This window comes from Nothobranchius furzeri, chromosome 4 (genome assembly GCF_043380555.1).
Source record: "Nothobranchius furzeri strain GRZ-AD chromosome 4, NfurGRZ-RIMD1, whole genome shotgun sequence".
NCBI lineage: Eukaryota > Metazoa > Chordata > Actinopteri > Cyprinodontiformes > Nothobranchiidae > Nothobranchius > Nothobranchius furzeri.
In genome coordinates, this window is record NC_091744.1 from 71261917 (window position 1) to 71279451 (window position 17535).

At 41.9% G+C, this 17535-nt stretch overlaps 1 protein-coding gene across 3 annotated transcripts in view; it reads left to right on the top strand.

Moving 5' to 3' along the window:
- sema3e (sema domain, immunoglobulin domain (Ig), short basic domain, secreted, (semaphorin) 3E) overlaps positions 1-14877 on the top strand; it is a 29077-nt gene extending 14200 nt beyond the window's left edge. For 2 of the 3 annotated variants that reach the window (XM_015964633.3, XM_015964635.3), the window contains 13 exons: positions 1259-1352; positions 1574-1690; positions 6229-6371; positions 6453-6567; positions 6656-6725; positions 6802-6946; positions 9408-9633; positions 9783-9874; positions 12341-12382; positions 12601-12767; positions 13260-13330; positions 13621-13754; positions 14252-14877. In XM_015964633.3, coding sequence (XP_015820119.3) covers positions 1259-1352; positions 1574-1690; positions 6229-6371; positions 6453-6567; positions 6656-6725; positions 6802-6946; positions 9408-9633; positions 9783-9874; positions 12341-12382; positions 12601-12767; positions 13260-13330; positions 13621-13754; positions 14252-14740 — 1905 coding nt within the window. In that variant the 3' untranslated portion in view covers positions 14741-14877. The remainder of the gene's footprint in view (positions 1-1258; positions 1353-1573; positions 1691-6228; positions 6372-6452; positions 6568-6655; positions 6726-6801; positions 6947-9407; positions 9634-9782; positions 9875-12340; positions 12383-12600; positions 12768-13259; positions 13331-13620; positions 13755-14251) is intronic. The other variant, XM_015964634.3, reaches the window with a different exon arrangement.
- The last annotated feature ends 2658 nt before the right edge of the window (positions 14878-17535 follow it).

Genomic DNA, 17535 nt, shown 5'->3' on the forward strand with positions numbered 1-17535 from the left:
TTATTTATTTGAAAAAGAGAAAATGTTGGGCTTCATTTCTTCATTTAAAAAGAAGAAATCCGGCTCCCCTAGTATCCAGGTAAACACAGCCAGCAGGCCAGGTGCTTTGTGGAAGAGGCAGGAGGCTCCTGGTCAAAAAGATTGATGCCGTGTGTGTGTATTTAAGCAGCCCGTGTGCAGAATTCGGTTGTCATTCATGCATGATGGTGTACAAACAACATTAGCTTCATGTATCGGTGTGAGCATGTTTGAACAAAACACGACACATTTTTACCTGTGTGTCAAACACAGAACGGTGTGTTTGTGTGCGTGTGAGAATGTGTGTCTGGTCCATCTTAAAGACAGGAGGGTGGTGGTGGAGCTTTCTCACCCTGCATTCCGACACTGGTCCAGAAGGTCAAACAGTTGCAACTACAAGATAGGAACAGCACTTTGCCAGCATCTGTGGAATGCTCGTGGCTGAGCAAAACAGCACCAGATGTAACTGATTTGTATGAATATTAATAATATTTACATTAAGATAGATTATTATATAAATCACTACTGCTGCTGACCACATCCAGCCACTGACTGGTGAAGTATATATCAATCTTCCACTGATGTTAATGTTTTGATAAAAAAAAAAGATCCACAGAGAACTGCTTAGAACCCAATACTGAGTTTGCTTACTCTACAAGTTTCACGTTTAGTTTTGAAAGATCGCTCACCATGATGGATGAGTTAAGGCCAGAAAGTGACTTATGTTGCAACCGTATAGTCAGCGCGCAGCAGGGTTCTGTGGCCACCCATAAATCAGGACAATACGCAACTTTAGTTGACTAAAATGCCAGCAGCTGTCGGGAACATTGTGGTGGCCCACAGCATGAGTTGTGGTTCTACTGGGAGCACAGTTCGGTTTGTGTTGTGTGTGTTCATGCATGTGAGTGAGTGTGTGTGTGTGTGTGCACGTTTCAGCCACCTGCATAGAAAAGCAACAACATCAGATGAGTAGGAGTCGTGATTCCACGACATTGAAAGGGCAGAGCAAAGCAGCACATCCGCTCCTTCATTCGATCATCCATCAAATCTCCGTCTCATCGATCTTCATTCCTCCCTCTCATCCACCCATTTATTATCCTTCCTCTTGTTAATTATTTCCGGCACATCTCCTTCTATTCTTTCTTGATGTCTCACTGATGTCACAGTCTCTGCATTTGTACAGCATAACAGTTGCGTTTCTGTGAATTTGGATGTAAATATCTGTTTGTTTTGTCTTCAGGAGAATATGTTTAATCTGGAAGAGGAGAGTGTTATAAGCGGCAGAGGGCGTTGCCCATATGACCCCAAGAGTTCCTGCATATCTACTCTCTCCAGTAAGACAACGCTGATTCTAGCTTAGCTTCAGATATCAGTGCTTTTTATTTAGCAAATTCACATTCTTGTAGGTTTGCCTTCTTCTTTTACCCTGTTTGCCTTTTGATAGTAAATGCTGCCATCTTGTGGTTTACCTTTGATATTTTGAAGACATTCTGTGTGTGTGTGTGTGTGCGTGCGTGCGTGTGTGTGTGTGTGTGTGTGTGTGTGTTTTCACCAGGAGGAGAGCTTTATATCGGCCTGTACACCGACTACTGGGAGAACGACGGTGCTTTGTGTCGCCTTAACAACCACACCTACACACGTACAGAGAGAAACGATCGGCAGCAGCTCAATGGTTGGTTTACATTACAAGAACACAACCACATCTAGGACATTGACTAACTGAAGTCGGGGATAGGACCCAATTGTGGGCTATATAACACCAGATTGGAGGGCCTTGGGTGTATCTACAAAAAGAATCAATCAAACTTTGGATAATCGTACTAATAATATAGATCTAACTGTTTAAAAAATGGTTTTCTTTCTGAGTTTTAATTCAGGTGGAAAAGCTAAAATGTTTAAGAACCACTAATGTAAGAAAGCAAATTTAGATGCTCTATGAAATATACAACTTTTTATCATTAACTTTAAGACTTTTGATTCATTTTGTAAAAATCAAAACAAGCAGTTCTTTGTTTTAAATAATTTGATGACATTTAAAAGTAATTATATGCTGAAACATTTGCATGGATCATTATTAGAATGAAACATAACTTTTTATTTTTTTTTACAGTTAATGATAGATGCTTTCATGTGAAAAAGTGGGAAGCTGCAGAAAAGCTTGCTTAGTGGGAAAATCAATCAATCAATCAATCAATCAATCAATCAATCAATCAATCAATCAAAGCTTTATTTATAAAGCGCCTTCCGCAACCCTGTCAGGAAGCCCAAAGCGCTGAACATGTTACAGTTGTAAGTAATTATACTGAATAAATCAACAATAAAAGAAATTCAAATTACAAAATACAATTTACAAAATACAAAATGGAAATAACAAGATAGATGAAACATTCCGGTAAAATACAAATGTGTGAAACACAATTGGATTGAGTGGATGGATTGAGTGTACCAATGAAAACTGTGGAATGGATTCAACATAATAGAGGGCCATAATCAAACATGTTCTGGAAACGCCAAGCGGAGGAGATGTGTTTTTAGGTGATTCTTAAAGACTGGCAGAGAAGGGGACAGCCTAACTGAGGGTGGCAACTGGTTCCAGAGTAACGGTGCTAGGACTGAGAAAGCCCGGTCCCCACGGGTACGACACCTAGACCGAGGGACAGCAAGCAGGCCTTGGTCAGAAAAGCGCAAAGCGCGTGATGGGGAATGTTTGTTCAGGAGTGTGGCCAGATAGGGGGGAGCACCACCCTGGAAGAAATGATAAACAAAGACGAGTATTTTGAATTGTGAGCGATAGGAAATCAGAAGCCAGTGCAGGGAGGCCAGAACTGGACTGATGTGGTCCCGTTTCCTGGTCCCAGTCAGGAACCTGGCAGCGCTGTTCTGCACAACCTGTAGGCGACGCAATGTTGACTGACACAACCCTGCGTAGAGAGAGTTGCAGTAGTCAAGCCGAGAAATTACAAAGGCATGCAGTACCCGCTCCAGGTGGGCTCTCGACAGCATATGCTTGATTTTAGCAAGGCGTCTCAGGTGAAAGAAACTGGACCGGATCACAGAATTGATGTGAGCATCAAATTTAAGTCCTACATCAAGTTTCACCCCCAAACTGGTAACAACTGGTTTTGAGTATGGAGAAAGAGGGCCAAGATCAGCATAACAATCCACATTCCTGCTGTTGGGGAGAAAAACAATGAGCTCTGTCTTTCCCTCATTCAGATGTAGATAGTTGGACATTAGCCAAGACTTCACCTCATTAACACAGGAGACAAAGGACTGAATAGAGTGACCTTTCTCCTGACACAATGGAGAGTAAATCTGGCAATCGTCAGCATACAGATGGAATGATAGGCCATGTTTACGAAAGATTGACCCCAGAGGTAGCAGATAAATGGCAAACAAAAGTGGACCAAGGATCGACCCCTGCGGGACCCCCCACCGGAGCCCCTCCCAAGAAGAAAAAACATCACCCAGTTTAACACAGAATGTCCTGTTTTGGAGATACGATCTAAACCAGTCCAGAGCTGACCCTTTGATCCCAACCCATCGTTCCAAGCGATCAAGTAGAATCGCGTGGTCAACTGTGTCGAAGGCTGCTGTCAGGTCTAATAACAGAAGCAGCACAGATGTCCCGTGATCTAGTGATAGATAGATGTCATTTAGGACCCTCAGTAGAGCAGACTCTGTGCTATGGCCAGACCTGAACCCTGATTGGAAAACCTCAAACAGATCAGAGTCAGCTAAATGTGAGACCAGCTGCTGATAAACGACTTTCTCAAGCAGTTTAGATGTAAAGGGCAGGGTAGAGATAGGCCTGTAATTTTCGATCACAGAGACATCAGCACCAGGTTTCTTCAGGGTCGGCCGAATAACTGCTGCTTTCAAAGCAGCTGGGACCACACCTGTGCTGAGGCTCCCATTGATAATCTGACCAAGTGATGGGCCAAGACACGGAAAGGCAGCCTTCCAGAGACGAGGCGGTAGAACATCAAGTGGAGAGCCAGATGGCTTCTGCCTCGCAACTAGCTTATTCAGCTCAGAGTATGAAACAGTATTGAGGGAGCTCAGGGTGGGTGGTAATGGATGAACTGGAACAGGGTCAATAGAGTTACCAGAAATAGCTGCTCTAATGCCTGATACTTTATCAACAAAGAATTTGTGAAAAGCTTCAGAGTTTCCAGCAGCTGTAGGAGACATGGAGTTAGGCTCCTGATACACCAGAACTGAGTTTAGCGTTTTGAAGAGAATCTTAGGATTATTGGAGTTAGTCTCAATGATGTCTGCAAAATAGGCAATTCTGGCGGCCCTCACTGCATCCTGATAAGCAACCAGAGATGCTCTGAACAACTCACGCGAGACCTGTAGGCCATCCTTTTTCCACTTTCTCTCAGAGGATCTACACGCCCGCCTACAAGCCCGTGTGACATCAGAGAGCCAAGGCTCCCTCCTAGGCCGAGACTTGCAAAGCTTGAGTTAGATTGAATGACTCTAGCAAATTAAAAAAAACCTTTAGCAAGCACATTATCAGGACAGCAGATATGGATGTTAAAATCACCAAAAAAATAGGACATAATCATATTTTAGGATGCAGTCTGCCACAAGATCACAGAAATCATTAAGGAAGTTAGAATCAGTCTTTGGAGGCCGATAAATCAGCACAACGAGCAGGCGGGGGGAGATGCACAGTTCAAATAAGCACAGATCAAAGGAAGAAAATGACATGGTGGGTGTAAGCTGTTTACAAGGAAAGCTGGATTTAAAAACAACAACCAGCCCTCCACCTCTGCCCCGTGACCTGGGGATATTAAAACACGAGCAGCCAGGTGGTATGAGCTCGAGTAGGGAACTTGTGTCGCCAAACGGGATCCAGGACTCACAGATGCAGAGAAAACCCAGGTCGTGCTGAATAAAAAAGTCACGAAGAATAAAAGTTTTGTTCAGCACAGACCTGGCATTGACCAAACCAAACCGGGTCTGCAGCGGGGCTGCAGCACAGAGATTGCGCACGGACCCAGTCCCCTCTAACTCTGTGCCCGTAACCGAGCGCAGATTCTCCCAGCAAACCCCAGTCTGGCGTGATCTTCGAGCCGATCGGCCGTGGCGCGGTGCCGATACACCATCAGAGCCGGCCGAGTTCCGTGGGCAGGGCGCCGAGTAATCCAGGAGACATCTCGGAACCATCGGGTCAGAAGCTGAGCCGGATCGGGCCAGCCGCTTGTTCAGGGATCCAGGCCGACGTCTCACGCGCCGGCTACCTCACTTTCCTCGTCTTCTCCGATGCTTCCTTCTCGAGCTGGGGCGGACAGAGGGCCGACACATCACGGCTTGGGTGGAGAGAACACGCGGGCAGTTCAACCAGCAGCATCGTCCGTGAGGTTCATAGCTCGCACAGCCCGGTTCCCAGCGCGCGCTGCCGGCTACATCAACGGAAGGACGAAGCCTCAGCAGCGCAGCTCGATCATATGTCAGCAGAGGATCCACACCATTCAAAAAAGGGATCAGCGACAAGAAAAGTGCATAAAAGCCAATAAAACGCCAATAAAAACCGATAAAATGCAAGGCATCAGTGCGTAAAGAGGACGAGCAGCTCACAGCGTGACCGTGCGCAAGCGCCATCTCTCTCAAAAAATGAATTAACAAAGGCTGCATTCCACTTTTGCTGCTGCATAATTCTGTTTGTTCTCTGGAACTACCACCAAGCAGATCTTATTGTAAATGAAACACAGTCCTATGATGTTCTTTTTTCCCATTTTTGTATTATGATAGCTTTATTATTTTAGTTTTAATTTTTTTTCTTGTGAAGCTCCTTGTGATCTTGAGAGGCGCTATATAAAAACTGTTTCTTCCTTTTCTTTCTTATTCAAATCAAAATACCTATCAGCAGATATTTATAGATTTATTTATTTTAAAATTTAGTAATTCAATTTTTCAAACACTTTTTTTAAATTTGAACTTTTTCTGCATCTTTTCATTCTTAATGTATTTCTATTTGCCCTAAAGTTTTACAACTGCACTACTCGAATACAAACAGTACAAAACACTGTGGGCCTCTTTCACCCATGCATAAGCAAGTGTCCCAACTGGGCCACCCCATTTTCAAAAGGCTTGGACACGCCACTGGACGTTCCAACAAAATATAAAACTATACACTATGTTTAAATGCTTTTGTCTTGATTTATGGTTTTTGTTTTCCTTGAAACCTCCTTCCTACAGAGCCTAAGTTTGTGGCTTCAGCAGTTATTCCAGACAACGACGACAGGGATGATGACAAAGTGTACTTCTTCTTCACCGAGCGAGAGATGGATGCAGAGGGAGTGAACAGGGCTGTGTATGCTCGCGTTGGGCGAGTCTGTGCGGTGAGACTGTGCACATTTCTGGTCATAACTCAGCAGGTTCTGACGAGCAGAGTCAGAACATAACCTGGTCTCATTTCTCAGAATGACCAGGGAGGACAGAGGATGTTGGTGAATAGATGGAGCTCCTTCCTGAAGACTCGTCTCATCTGCTCTGTTCCTGGGCCAAATGGCATCGATACACACTTTGATGATCTGGGTAGGGCTTCAACAACTTTTAATAGATTCAGTCAAAACTATGTTTGTTAGTTTTATGAAAAATGTTGCTAATGTTTTGTTTGTTCCAGAGGACGTGTTTGTGCTGAACAACAAAGACGACAAAAATCCAGAAATATTTGGTCTTTTTAGCACAACAAGGTGAATGCAGCTTGGCACCGTCTGACTGCAACAGAATGTTTTCCTTCATCAAATCACTAATAACTTTCCTCTGCAGTGCCGTGTTTAAAGGTTATGCAGTGTGCGTTTATCAGATGGATGACATCAGAGCAGCTTTTAATGGACCGTATGGCTACAGAGAGAGACCTGAACATCACTGGACTCCTTATGAAGACAGAGTCCCCTACCCTCGACCCGGATCTGTAAGCCTTGGTTCTTCATTAAAATAATAGTCATGGATTTAAATGGCAGATTACCAGTCATTATTCAATCTCATTTCCAGAGAATAATCCAGACTTTTATTTTCTTTAATGTGTGGCATGAGATTCCAGCAGGAAGGTAGTTTCACTCCTTAAATCTAGTTATTATTTATTTTATTTTTGCAAGTATTTGCAATGCTTTTGACACTGAACAGCAGAGGTTTGACCAAGTCACTGCTATGCAAGTCACAAGTAAGTCACAAGTCTTTCCAATCAAGTCTCGAGTCAAGTCCAAGTCAAAGACAACCAAGTCCAAGTCGAGTCCAAAGTCAAAATGTGGACGTCCAAGTCAAGTTCAAGTCCTTAACTTTGAATTTGAGTCATAATCAAGTCATCTGTCTAACTTCAATTTCATGACAGTGATAATAAATACATTTCAGAAATAAAGCTTCTTAAAGTTTTATTTATTTGCTCAAACAAGCAGAAAGTGCAACGGAAACAGATTATAAACAAACTGCTGCTGCATTTAGCAGAACAAGATCAAACCCAGAACAAAGAATGATTTATGATTTTTGTCCATGTTGGGCCACTTTTGTGCTAAAATATTGTTGTGGATCAATAGTAACGTCTTACGTAGGAAACCATCAAAGGTGAGATTCCATAGAAAATATGGAATCAATTTGATGTATCTTTGAATACTACCTTTAATCAGAAGATCGGAACTTTTTATTGCAGGGATTAGGTAACACTTCGTAATAACCCAGAGTCAAAAAGAGAGAGACAAGTTTTAAAGTTTAAGAAGATTTATTTCTTAACAATTTAAAACAAGTCTAACTCTAACTTTAAACACTCTGTGATGAATTGGATCTACGTTGTGAATGAGGCAAAATGAATGGTGTAAATGTGGATTGTTGTTATCAAAACTCTCGTTTCCGGAGAAGCCTTAGTTCTGTGTGGGAGTGAATGTTTTGCTCTAAACTACAGTCGGAGTTTCAAAAACCACATTCAGATGCTATCTTACCGAGCTACATACCCTTGTGTACCTCCGTGTAGATCCAGAATGCCAGGTTCTCGAACCCCCCTTTGGTACCGAAGCCAGTGAAACAGCGTACGGTATGACAGACTAGTCTTGGAATGCCTCCAGGTAAGCGGCAGTTGGTTGACAGCGTCAGCGGGACCCTGAAGGGTCAGTGAGTTCAGCTTTTACTCTGAAGGAGCGTTGCATCAGGTGGAGCTTGCAGCAGGTTTTATTTTCCAGCTTGTCGTTAGGTTCTTTGTGGCTAAAAAGTTACAAGTGGTCGGCTTGCAACTCTAGAACGTTTGAACTGAGTTAAGGATGACGTGGGAGTTAGTTTTATAGTTCAGATGTTTTGATTTATGGTCAAATTAGAATTGGACACAAAAATAAACGCCGCACAGATCATGCCACGCGTCAGAAAGGAAAGCTCTGATTGGAGAGACAAAGGAATGTGTCTGGTGATCTTAACATTACGCGTGATCAGTCTAGTGTGTAGTGTGTATTACTTCTTAAAAGGCTATCATAGGATTATAATATGAAGTAATTCATATTCTCATTTCACAGATTGATTGAGCTTTACATGATTATTTGAACTAACACAGGTATTTGACCATCATTTAATAGAGAAAAGAGTTTTTGGTCTTCTTTCTTCTCTTGAGCGGTAGGGGGAGGCAGTTAAAACTGTTTAGATGCAGAGGCATCAAAAGGCCTTGAGCAAAATCTCAAGGAGATAAGTTCTTCCTGAGGAGAAAGGAAAACAGTCCCTTCATGACGCTACATATAACAAATGCTCAAGTCATCATCAAGTCAACAGATGCAAGTCAATCAAAGTCGCAAGTCATTGTCATTTAAGTCCGAGTCAAGTCGTAAGTCTTTATAGATGTGATCAAGTCAAGTCAGAAGTTATTAAAATAATGACTCGAGTCTGACTCGAGTCCAAGTCATGTGACTTGAGTCCACACTTCTGCTGAACAGCCTTGCAAATAATCACGGAAAGGCAGTGGTGCTAAATGAAATTTGAGGTAAGCCTGGATCAAAATATTATTGCTGGAATTATGCTGGTAAAGGTCAACCTGGTCATGGTAATCCAAATGGGTTTGAATGAAGGCAACAGGTCTTTAGGGTGAGAATTGACTTAACAAGATCAGATGTTTCAGGGAAAGCCGCCAGTCCTTCGACCTGCCAGTGTTCCTTTTATCCCACCTGTGCCCACAAAACACAAATATTTACATTCAAACCCTCAAAAGAATGTAAGACAGCCTTTCCAAAGGTAAGAACTGCTGGAACTAACCCAGCAGTTCATGTAAGGACAGTCTGAAAAAATATATATACATTAGTCATTAGTCCAGTTTTGACCGTTTCCCCACCCTCCCAGCACTGACACAATTATCGGTCTTCTTCTGCAGACTCCTCCTCACCCCTTCTGTAATTTCGTCTTGTTAACAGTGTGCCAGCAAAGTGAACGGCGGAGGTTTCTCCAGCTCAAAGGAGTTTCCTGATGAGGTTCTGCGGTTTGCACGCTCTCATCCTGTGATGTACCGACCAGTCCTTCCTCAGCATCTCAGACCTGTCCTACTGCAGGCAGAACCGGGTAGAAGGAAGCTGACCCAGATAGCAGTAGACAGAGTCCAAGCCCAGGATGGTCACTATCACGTTCTCTATATTGGCACTGGTAAAACCCGGAGTTCTGCAGAATAAAATGACAGCGAAAAATTAGCATTCATGTTTTTTTTTTCATGCATACTCAGACATTAATTTCATTCTATTCAAATCTCTCAAACATTTAATTAAACTTGTGTTTTTTTTTTATTTGTTTGTTAGATGACTCTGTGGTTTTGAAAGTTATCACCATCTATAACAAAGACTCAGACACTATGGAGGAGGTGTTGCTGGAAGAGATGCAAGTATTCAAGGTACTCTATATTTGGCTGCATAAGCTGTTAGTAAAGCAAACATGTGCAGGTCCTGATTCGTGCTTTGATATGTTTCTCAATTTGAAGGCAAGAGGTCTCAAGTTTAGATCTAAAACAAGCTCTTAAAGTGAGCAGTGGTTGCTAATTTATAGAGTGTTTGTTCTGAAAGCATGAGAAATAGCATATCTAGCCAAAAATACCATAAATAATGTGGGAGTGAGCAAAGATGAAAAGTATGAACTGCAAATCTCTCTGCAGTACAGTAATAATAACGACTGTTTTTCCTTCAAGACACATGTGGCCCACAAGACAGAGCAGGTTTTGCATTAATCATAAAGTTGGAGGTTTGACTCTGGTTAGGAGTCACTGGTGTGAATGAGTGCAGGACAAAAACATGCAGATGCTGTGGGTCATGTTGGTTTAAGGCACATTAGGTGATTTGTTAAAATGCAGAAGGGCTGTAAGGGAAACCGCTGCCACACAAGTGCATTCACTATTTAAGGGCATGCACACATGGTAGCCCAACATTAAATTTTGATCAACCTTGTGCTATGGCACATCCCAGTCCTTCTAACTTTTAAACGTGGGCTCTGAAACTCACAAAAATAAAATAAAATATAATAAAATAAAAGGTTAATCAGTGTTGGTTTTGCCCCATTTAAAGTTATACACACACACACACACACACACACATATATATATATATATATATATATATATATATATATATATATATATATATATGTTGAGGGAGAACTGAAAGGTGTAGAACACTGACAAAACCATTTTTAATGATAATTTCTGATTATAATAGGTCACTGAGATTTTCATGCAGGCTGATCATGAAATCAGCCTCCAACCTATCTCCTGCATTAGTTTCTGATTAAAAACAGACGGTGAATCTCTAGGCAAAAAAACTGACAGATCTCCTTAACACTGTCACTTAAACTTTTGTTGGACTTATCCATCTTGACTCAAGACGAGGAAGACTGTTGTTGGTTTAGCATTCAGGAAACAGCAGAGAACCTCTGAGCTTAGTCCACATTGCTGGCAGTAAGTTGGGCTCATTTCCGGTGAGGGTTGGACTCCTCCAAGGCTGCCCTTTGTCACCGATTCTGCTTGTAACTTTTATGGAGAAGATTTCTAGACGCAGGCAAGATGGTGAGGGGATCGCCTGGATCAGGTCTCTGCTATTTGTAGATGATGTGGTCCTGTTGGCTTCATCAGTACGTGATCTCTGGCTTTTGCTGGAGCATTTCGCGGCTGAGTGTGAAGCTGCTGGGATGAGAATCGGCTCCTATAAATCCAAGACTATAGTCCTGAGTTGGAAATTGTTGGAATGCCTTCTTCAGGTCAGGGATGAGGTCCTGCCTTAAGTGGAGGAGTTTAAGCATCTAGAGGTCTTGTTCATAAGTGAGGGATACATGGAGTGTGAGATCAACAGGCGGATTGGTGCTGCATCTGCAGTGATGCAGGCATTGTACTGGTCTCTTGTAGTGAAGAGACCGGAACCGGAAGTGCACTGTTCACTGGTTGATCTATGCTCCTGCTCTCATCTATGGTAACAAGCTTTGGGTGGTGACCAAAAGAACAGGATCACAATACAAGAAGTCAAAATGAGTTTTCTGTAAAGGGTGTCCCTTAAAGATCGAGTGAGAAGCTCAGTCATCTGGGAGCAGTTCAGAGAAGATCCGCTGCTCCTCCACACCAATAGGTGCCAGTTGAGGTGGCTCAGGCATCTGGTTAGGATGTCTCCTGGACGTCTCCCTGGCAAGGTTTTCCGACCGGGAGAAGACCTAAAGGACACGCTGGAGGGACTATGTTCCTCGGCTGGCCAGGGAACGCCTTGGCCCGGGGGAGCTGGCCCAACTGGCTGGGGAGAGGGAAGTCTGGGCCTCTCTGTTTAGGCTGCTGCTCCCGCGACCCGACCCCGCATAAGATAATGGATTTTTGGACAAATGGAGCCTTCACATCACCATATATTATACTAACCTGGATTTTCCACAACCAATTTCCATTTTCTGGCGCAACAAAGACATCTACACTAAAAAGTGTTATTTAGTTATTCAGTGTAGTGCAAATGCTTATAAAAGGTAATTTTGCATATTTTTAACTCTTTCAAACCAGACATTGGACAATCTGTCTGGTCAGAATTCATCTGTTTTGAAAAAAGCTGCCCAGACATTAATTATTTAAAACCTTTTCCAATAATCTAACTTCAAAAGATCTGAAATATCCGTTTAAATGAAGTAAATCCTGCATAATTATTTTTCCAGTCCATCATCAGAGTCAAAGAGCACAGAAAAGTTGCTTTAAATAATTCTAGTCTGATAGGAGTAGTTGCTGACGGTTTAACAATTTTTGGAAAAAAATTACAAAAATAAAAAAAGCTTCAGTTAAAAAGTAACACGTGATTTTTTTATTGTTCCAACACTCTGTTCACATTCCTTTTTGAATGGTTTTCAGGTACCAGCACCAATCCGAGAGATCATTATATCACCTAAAAGGGTAAGAGCATTATTCAAATGAACCTGCAGTTTTGCCACTTAGCCACAAGATGACATCATTGGAGCGGTTTGCAATACTCAGAACTGACGTGATTTAAATGTAATGTAGCCTACTTGTGGCTAAGTAGTCCAGATGGATTAAGAAAAGACAGAATAGATTATTTAGACATCTGATTCACTTAAAATTAGAAACCATGCTCCATATTTTTGGTTCCACAGCAACAGCTGTATGTGGGGTCAGAAGTGGGCGTTGCACAAGTCAGACTGCATCAGTGTGACCTCTACGGCTCAGAATGTGCTGACTGTTGTCTGGCTAGAGACCCGTATTGTGCCTGGGATGGGCTCACCTGCTCCAGATTCTACCCAGCTGGAGTTTACACCAAGAGGTACACACACACACACACACACACACACACATACACGTCAACAGTACTAACAGTGGACTATCAGGCTACACTGCCAAGAGTGGACTTCTGTTTCTAGTCCTTTAGAAAAAAAAATTTAAACACCAAGAGGTACACACACACACACACACACACACACACACACACACACACACACACACACACACACACACACACACACGCACACACACACACACACACACACTGCAGAAGTGTGTGGGTGGGTGCCAGCTGTTCACACCTTAACCCCTAGCTCCTCATGCCCTAAAAGTCACAAGTCTGTGATGCCGATCACCTCGTTGTTATTCAAGCACATGAGAGTCAAGTGTTGCGTAAGGCCCATCAGCATGCACTTGTTCCCCTCCTTCCTTTAACCTTCCCCCTCTTCAATGCAACTTTCTCTTTTTTGATTCGCCCTTCTCTCGTGTTTTCATGACATGTTTAAAGTGATTCCTTTTCACTTACTGTCTGCAGCAGACGATTCAGACGGCAGGATGTTCGCCATGGCAACGCCGCACAGCTGTGCAATGGGCTGCAAATTGATGGTTAGTGTAGAAAATGACTGTGAAAAGTGCATTTGGAATGGTGTGTGAGCGTATGTGGAGTTATCTACAAAGAAATAGTCGACCAAATTCGGAATAGATGATGATATTTAAAACAAAAAAGAAATAAATCTTCATGAGCTGCTTCAGACAGAGGTTACTGTGGGGTCAGTGTATGTGTGTACTATGACAGGAAAACTATCAGCTTTATGTTATCCATCTGATGAAAGGTCACTGCAGTCAATTGCCATCATTCTTGCCTCACTATCATGTGTGTGTGTGTGGGTGTGTAGATGAACAATGGCAGAGAGCAGAGGAGAGGCTCATCTACAGCGTGGAGAGCAACAGTACTTTACTTGAATGTGTCCCTCGATCACTTCAAGCGAAGGTCCTCTGGTTTCTACAAAAAGAAGGAGAAAAACACGAGGTGAATTTTTTATAATCTCACTTTTAATCTGTCTTTAGCATCAGAGTGTAATTTTAAACTTACATAAACACTTGAAACAGTTTTGATCTTCTCCACTCAGAGAGAAATGCTAATTCAACTAATTACAAAATAAACAAATGGATCAATTTTTACCGGTAATCATTTTCCTCTAACAGTTGGAAGCTGTGGACTTGAATCATAACAGCTGTAGACAGCAGGCTTCTGAATGCAGATTTCTATTTTTTCTTCTGCTCCAGTGTTCTTTTAAATGCATAAAAATCGTGACTAAGCAACAGAATTGAACTGGAGCTGCAGACAGACCGTCCTTAGAGCACATTAGTCACTGTATTGGGTGAACTGTTAAAGTGCTCGCCCTCCTTGATCCATTAATTATGGTTCGTTTGCAAAGCAGTTTCTCAATTAACTTGTTGACTCAATTTCAATAATTGCTTCATTAGTGGTGTCAGGGAGAAAAAACTGAATTGTTTTTCCTGTAGGTTCGTGGCGATGAGCGGATCATCATGACCTCGCACGGGTTGCTGTTCTTACATGTGAGGAGCTCTGATGCTGGCGAGTACGTGTGCCAGACTGTGGAACACGGATATGTGCACACGTTACTACGCATCAGCCTGCACGTGCTCAAAGGAGAGAGGCTGGAGTCAGCGATCCGTGTGGCCAACGACAAAGACGGAGAAAGATGCCACTCCATCGTCGCCCCCCCACCAGGTCCCAGCGTCAGCCCCAGGTCTCTGCTGCCCCCCGCAGCCCCAGCTCCCAGCTCCAGGCTGTGGTACAAGGAGTTCCTCCAGCTAATTGGCTACGGTGATGCACAGAAAGTCGAAGAGTACTGCGAGAGAGTGTGGTGCTCTGACAAGAAGCGCAAAAAGACCAAAAGGAAGTACATTTCTCTGGGTGGTGACAAAAAAGGGAAAGGGAAGAGTGAGGAGAACTCCCACAGAGCTCCCAGGCACACCTTCGACACCTGAGAGCACACACACATACACACACACTGCACGTATACACACACTGTTTAAAGATCACACAATTTACACCGTGCAAAAGGTTTTTGCTTTACTTTAAATAAGGGCAGTAAAAGAAAAAAGAAAACAGTAGCAGACCGCTTCATGATTGTAGCTACAGTTCTGTATTTTTGACTATTTCAGAAGTGTCTTTTCTGTATTAGCGTCAGAGTGGAGTCTGTATCGAGGCAGATGGACGACAGAGAAAGTTGCCTCTGATCAGATGGACACACGATAACCTGTGGGCTGAGCAATCCAAAAACTCAGACCGATTCGTTCAAAAACCTGCTTTTATCTCCAGGCAGATAAATACGACCATTTTCTTGTATATTTCATGTAAGAAAATAAAGTTAACACACTTATTCTTTTGTAATAGCATGTTAAATTATTCTATGTTCTGTTTCAGTTGGAGTTCATTGGCCATAATGATGCTAAAACTGGTATTGTTGTTCTTTTTTGTACAGTGGAAAAACTTTACATTCTAACACTGCTTATTTAAAATAGATTTTGATCATGGCTGTAGGATGTGTAGGTACAATAGCCATGATATGTGTTGCAATGATGCTAATATGGTTATTCGAGGCATGCTCCACCTGGCAAATAACTCAGTGACATTATTTATGCACTTATAAAACTTGTTTTAGTAGATGAAGAAAAAAAAAGATTCACCGTGTGGATATTTCGGTTTTATATTTATCGTTTCTCCTTTAAATCGAACTCATCAACACAGATGTGCATATAACTTCTTTTTCCTGAATTTTTGCCATTTGTCTACATCGTTTTCTTCTCTAACTCCCACGTTTTATTTCTCCCTTCATCACCTTTTATTTGTTCGACACCCTTCCATCCGATGTTGCAGATGGGAGGCATGATTGCCACCACAAACAGCAATGTACAGCACCTCATTTTCCACAACCAACAAATGCCACGCTGGCCATTCTAGCATGTCATTAGCAAAAGTGAGTGCTATGAATTTTCATTTACTCCTCAGACAGCCTGATGTTACAGTAAAATGACTCGAGTGAGTGTACTAGTTGCTGTGCTCTGCAGAATCTTGTATTTTTTTATTTTATTTTGTGTATTATTTATTGGTTCTGTCACTGTAATTTTTCCTCTACTGTCTATAGATTATTCATTTTGTGTCAAGACCTTATATCTACATAATCCTTGAAAATTTCACCAGTAAAATGTCAATATTGTGTAAATATTGTGGCCTTTAAAAATGCCTGTTATTAAAAACAAGACATTCCTTCGTTGCTTTCACCTCTGTGGTTTTAGGTAAAGTGTTCAAGTACTTCCTGAGCCGCTGACCAGACTCTAAAGACGTGTAGAAGTTGTGTCGCCATCAGAACATGTAGTGTGAATCTTAAATAGAGATGGACCATAATATAAGCTGATGTTTTATCAGTGATTGGCCAATCTATGTTTATGTTTATTTATTTAGCAGACGCTTTTATCCCAAGGGACTTACAATTCATAACCTATAGGGCATGTTGTGACCTGTGGGGGAAACCGGAGTACTCGGAGGGAACCCACGCATGCATGGGGAGAACACGCATCTCCACGCAGAAAGGCCGCAGCCGAGCCGAGTTTCGAACCTGCAACCTTCGTGCTGCGAGGCAACAGTGCTAACCACTGCGCCACCATGCAGCCCAATCTAAAACTCACACTTTTTTCTTTAATTCGGTTCATTGCGGATGACAATCATAATAATAAAAATTAGGGATGCTCGATACTGGCATTTTCACTGATATCCAATATCCGATATTGTCTGACTTTTGATTTCCATTATCAATATACCCTGTGCCCCCCTCTCATAAAAGAAAAGAAAAATGAACACACTTTAGGTTACTAACATCACATATCTCCTATCATGCATGCTTATATTTAAAAGTAAAACTCTGATATCAGCCACGATTAGTGGTAGGCCAATCATTTTGAACACCCCTAATAAAAACCTTTCCTAGTTTGTGATCTCACTTTCACTGAGGAATTCATGCTAGCAATATAGAATCTACCAAAAATGAATCTCAATGTTCAACGTCATTAGAAATTGATTTTTTTCAGATAAATCCAAACTGATCTCAACAGGTATCAGCTGGCCAGAGCTGCACAAGAATAAAAAAAAATCTGCATCTGACCTCAAAACAAATCTTTGTGCATCCTCCAACTGCTTAAATGTCAGTTTCTGCACCGAAGACAATGAAGTAAATAAACTTTCTGCTAATGCATACACACAAGAGCTGTACCTGTGATTACAGTTGTATTTACACAGTAGTTTTTATTTTCTTTTTATGCAAAATCTTTTCTTTTTCAACTTAGATAAAGAGCAAGCTTTATTTTGGGTCAAACTTCATTAAATCTGCAGAATGGAAGTTGAACCCAGCACATGCTGGTGATAGATTAATCTTATTTTTTCCAAGATAGCTAAATTGCAGCAGTTTTATGTGTGTATCTCATGCACATAAAATGCAGTGTTTCTACCAACATTATACACTGTTTTTGGGTGAGGTATTTGGAGTATGTGATAGTAGTTTTAAAACTTGAATTTTTCTCTCTGGCTACCTCTAAAACATCAGTGTTGAGTCTGCGTTGATCATTTTTGTCAGCGTAATCACGTGGGATTGTGAGTCAGGTTAGCCCTGATGGGCTGCCTGCCTCTCTCATCACGTCAGCTTGGAAGGATTCAAACCTGCATCCAAACTGACAAAGCAATAAAACTATATATGTAAAACAAGTAAATGAATGACTTGAAGGTATTT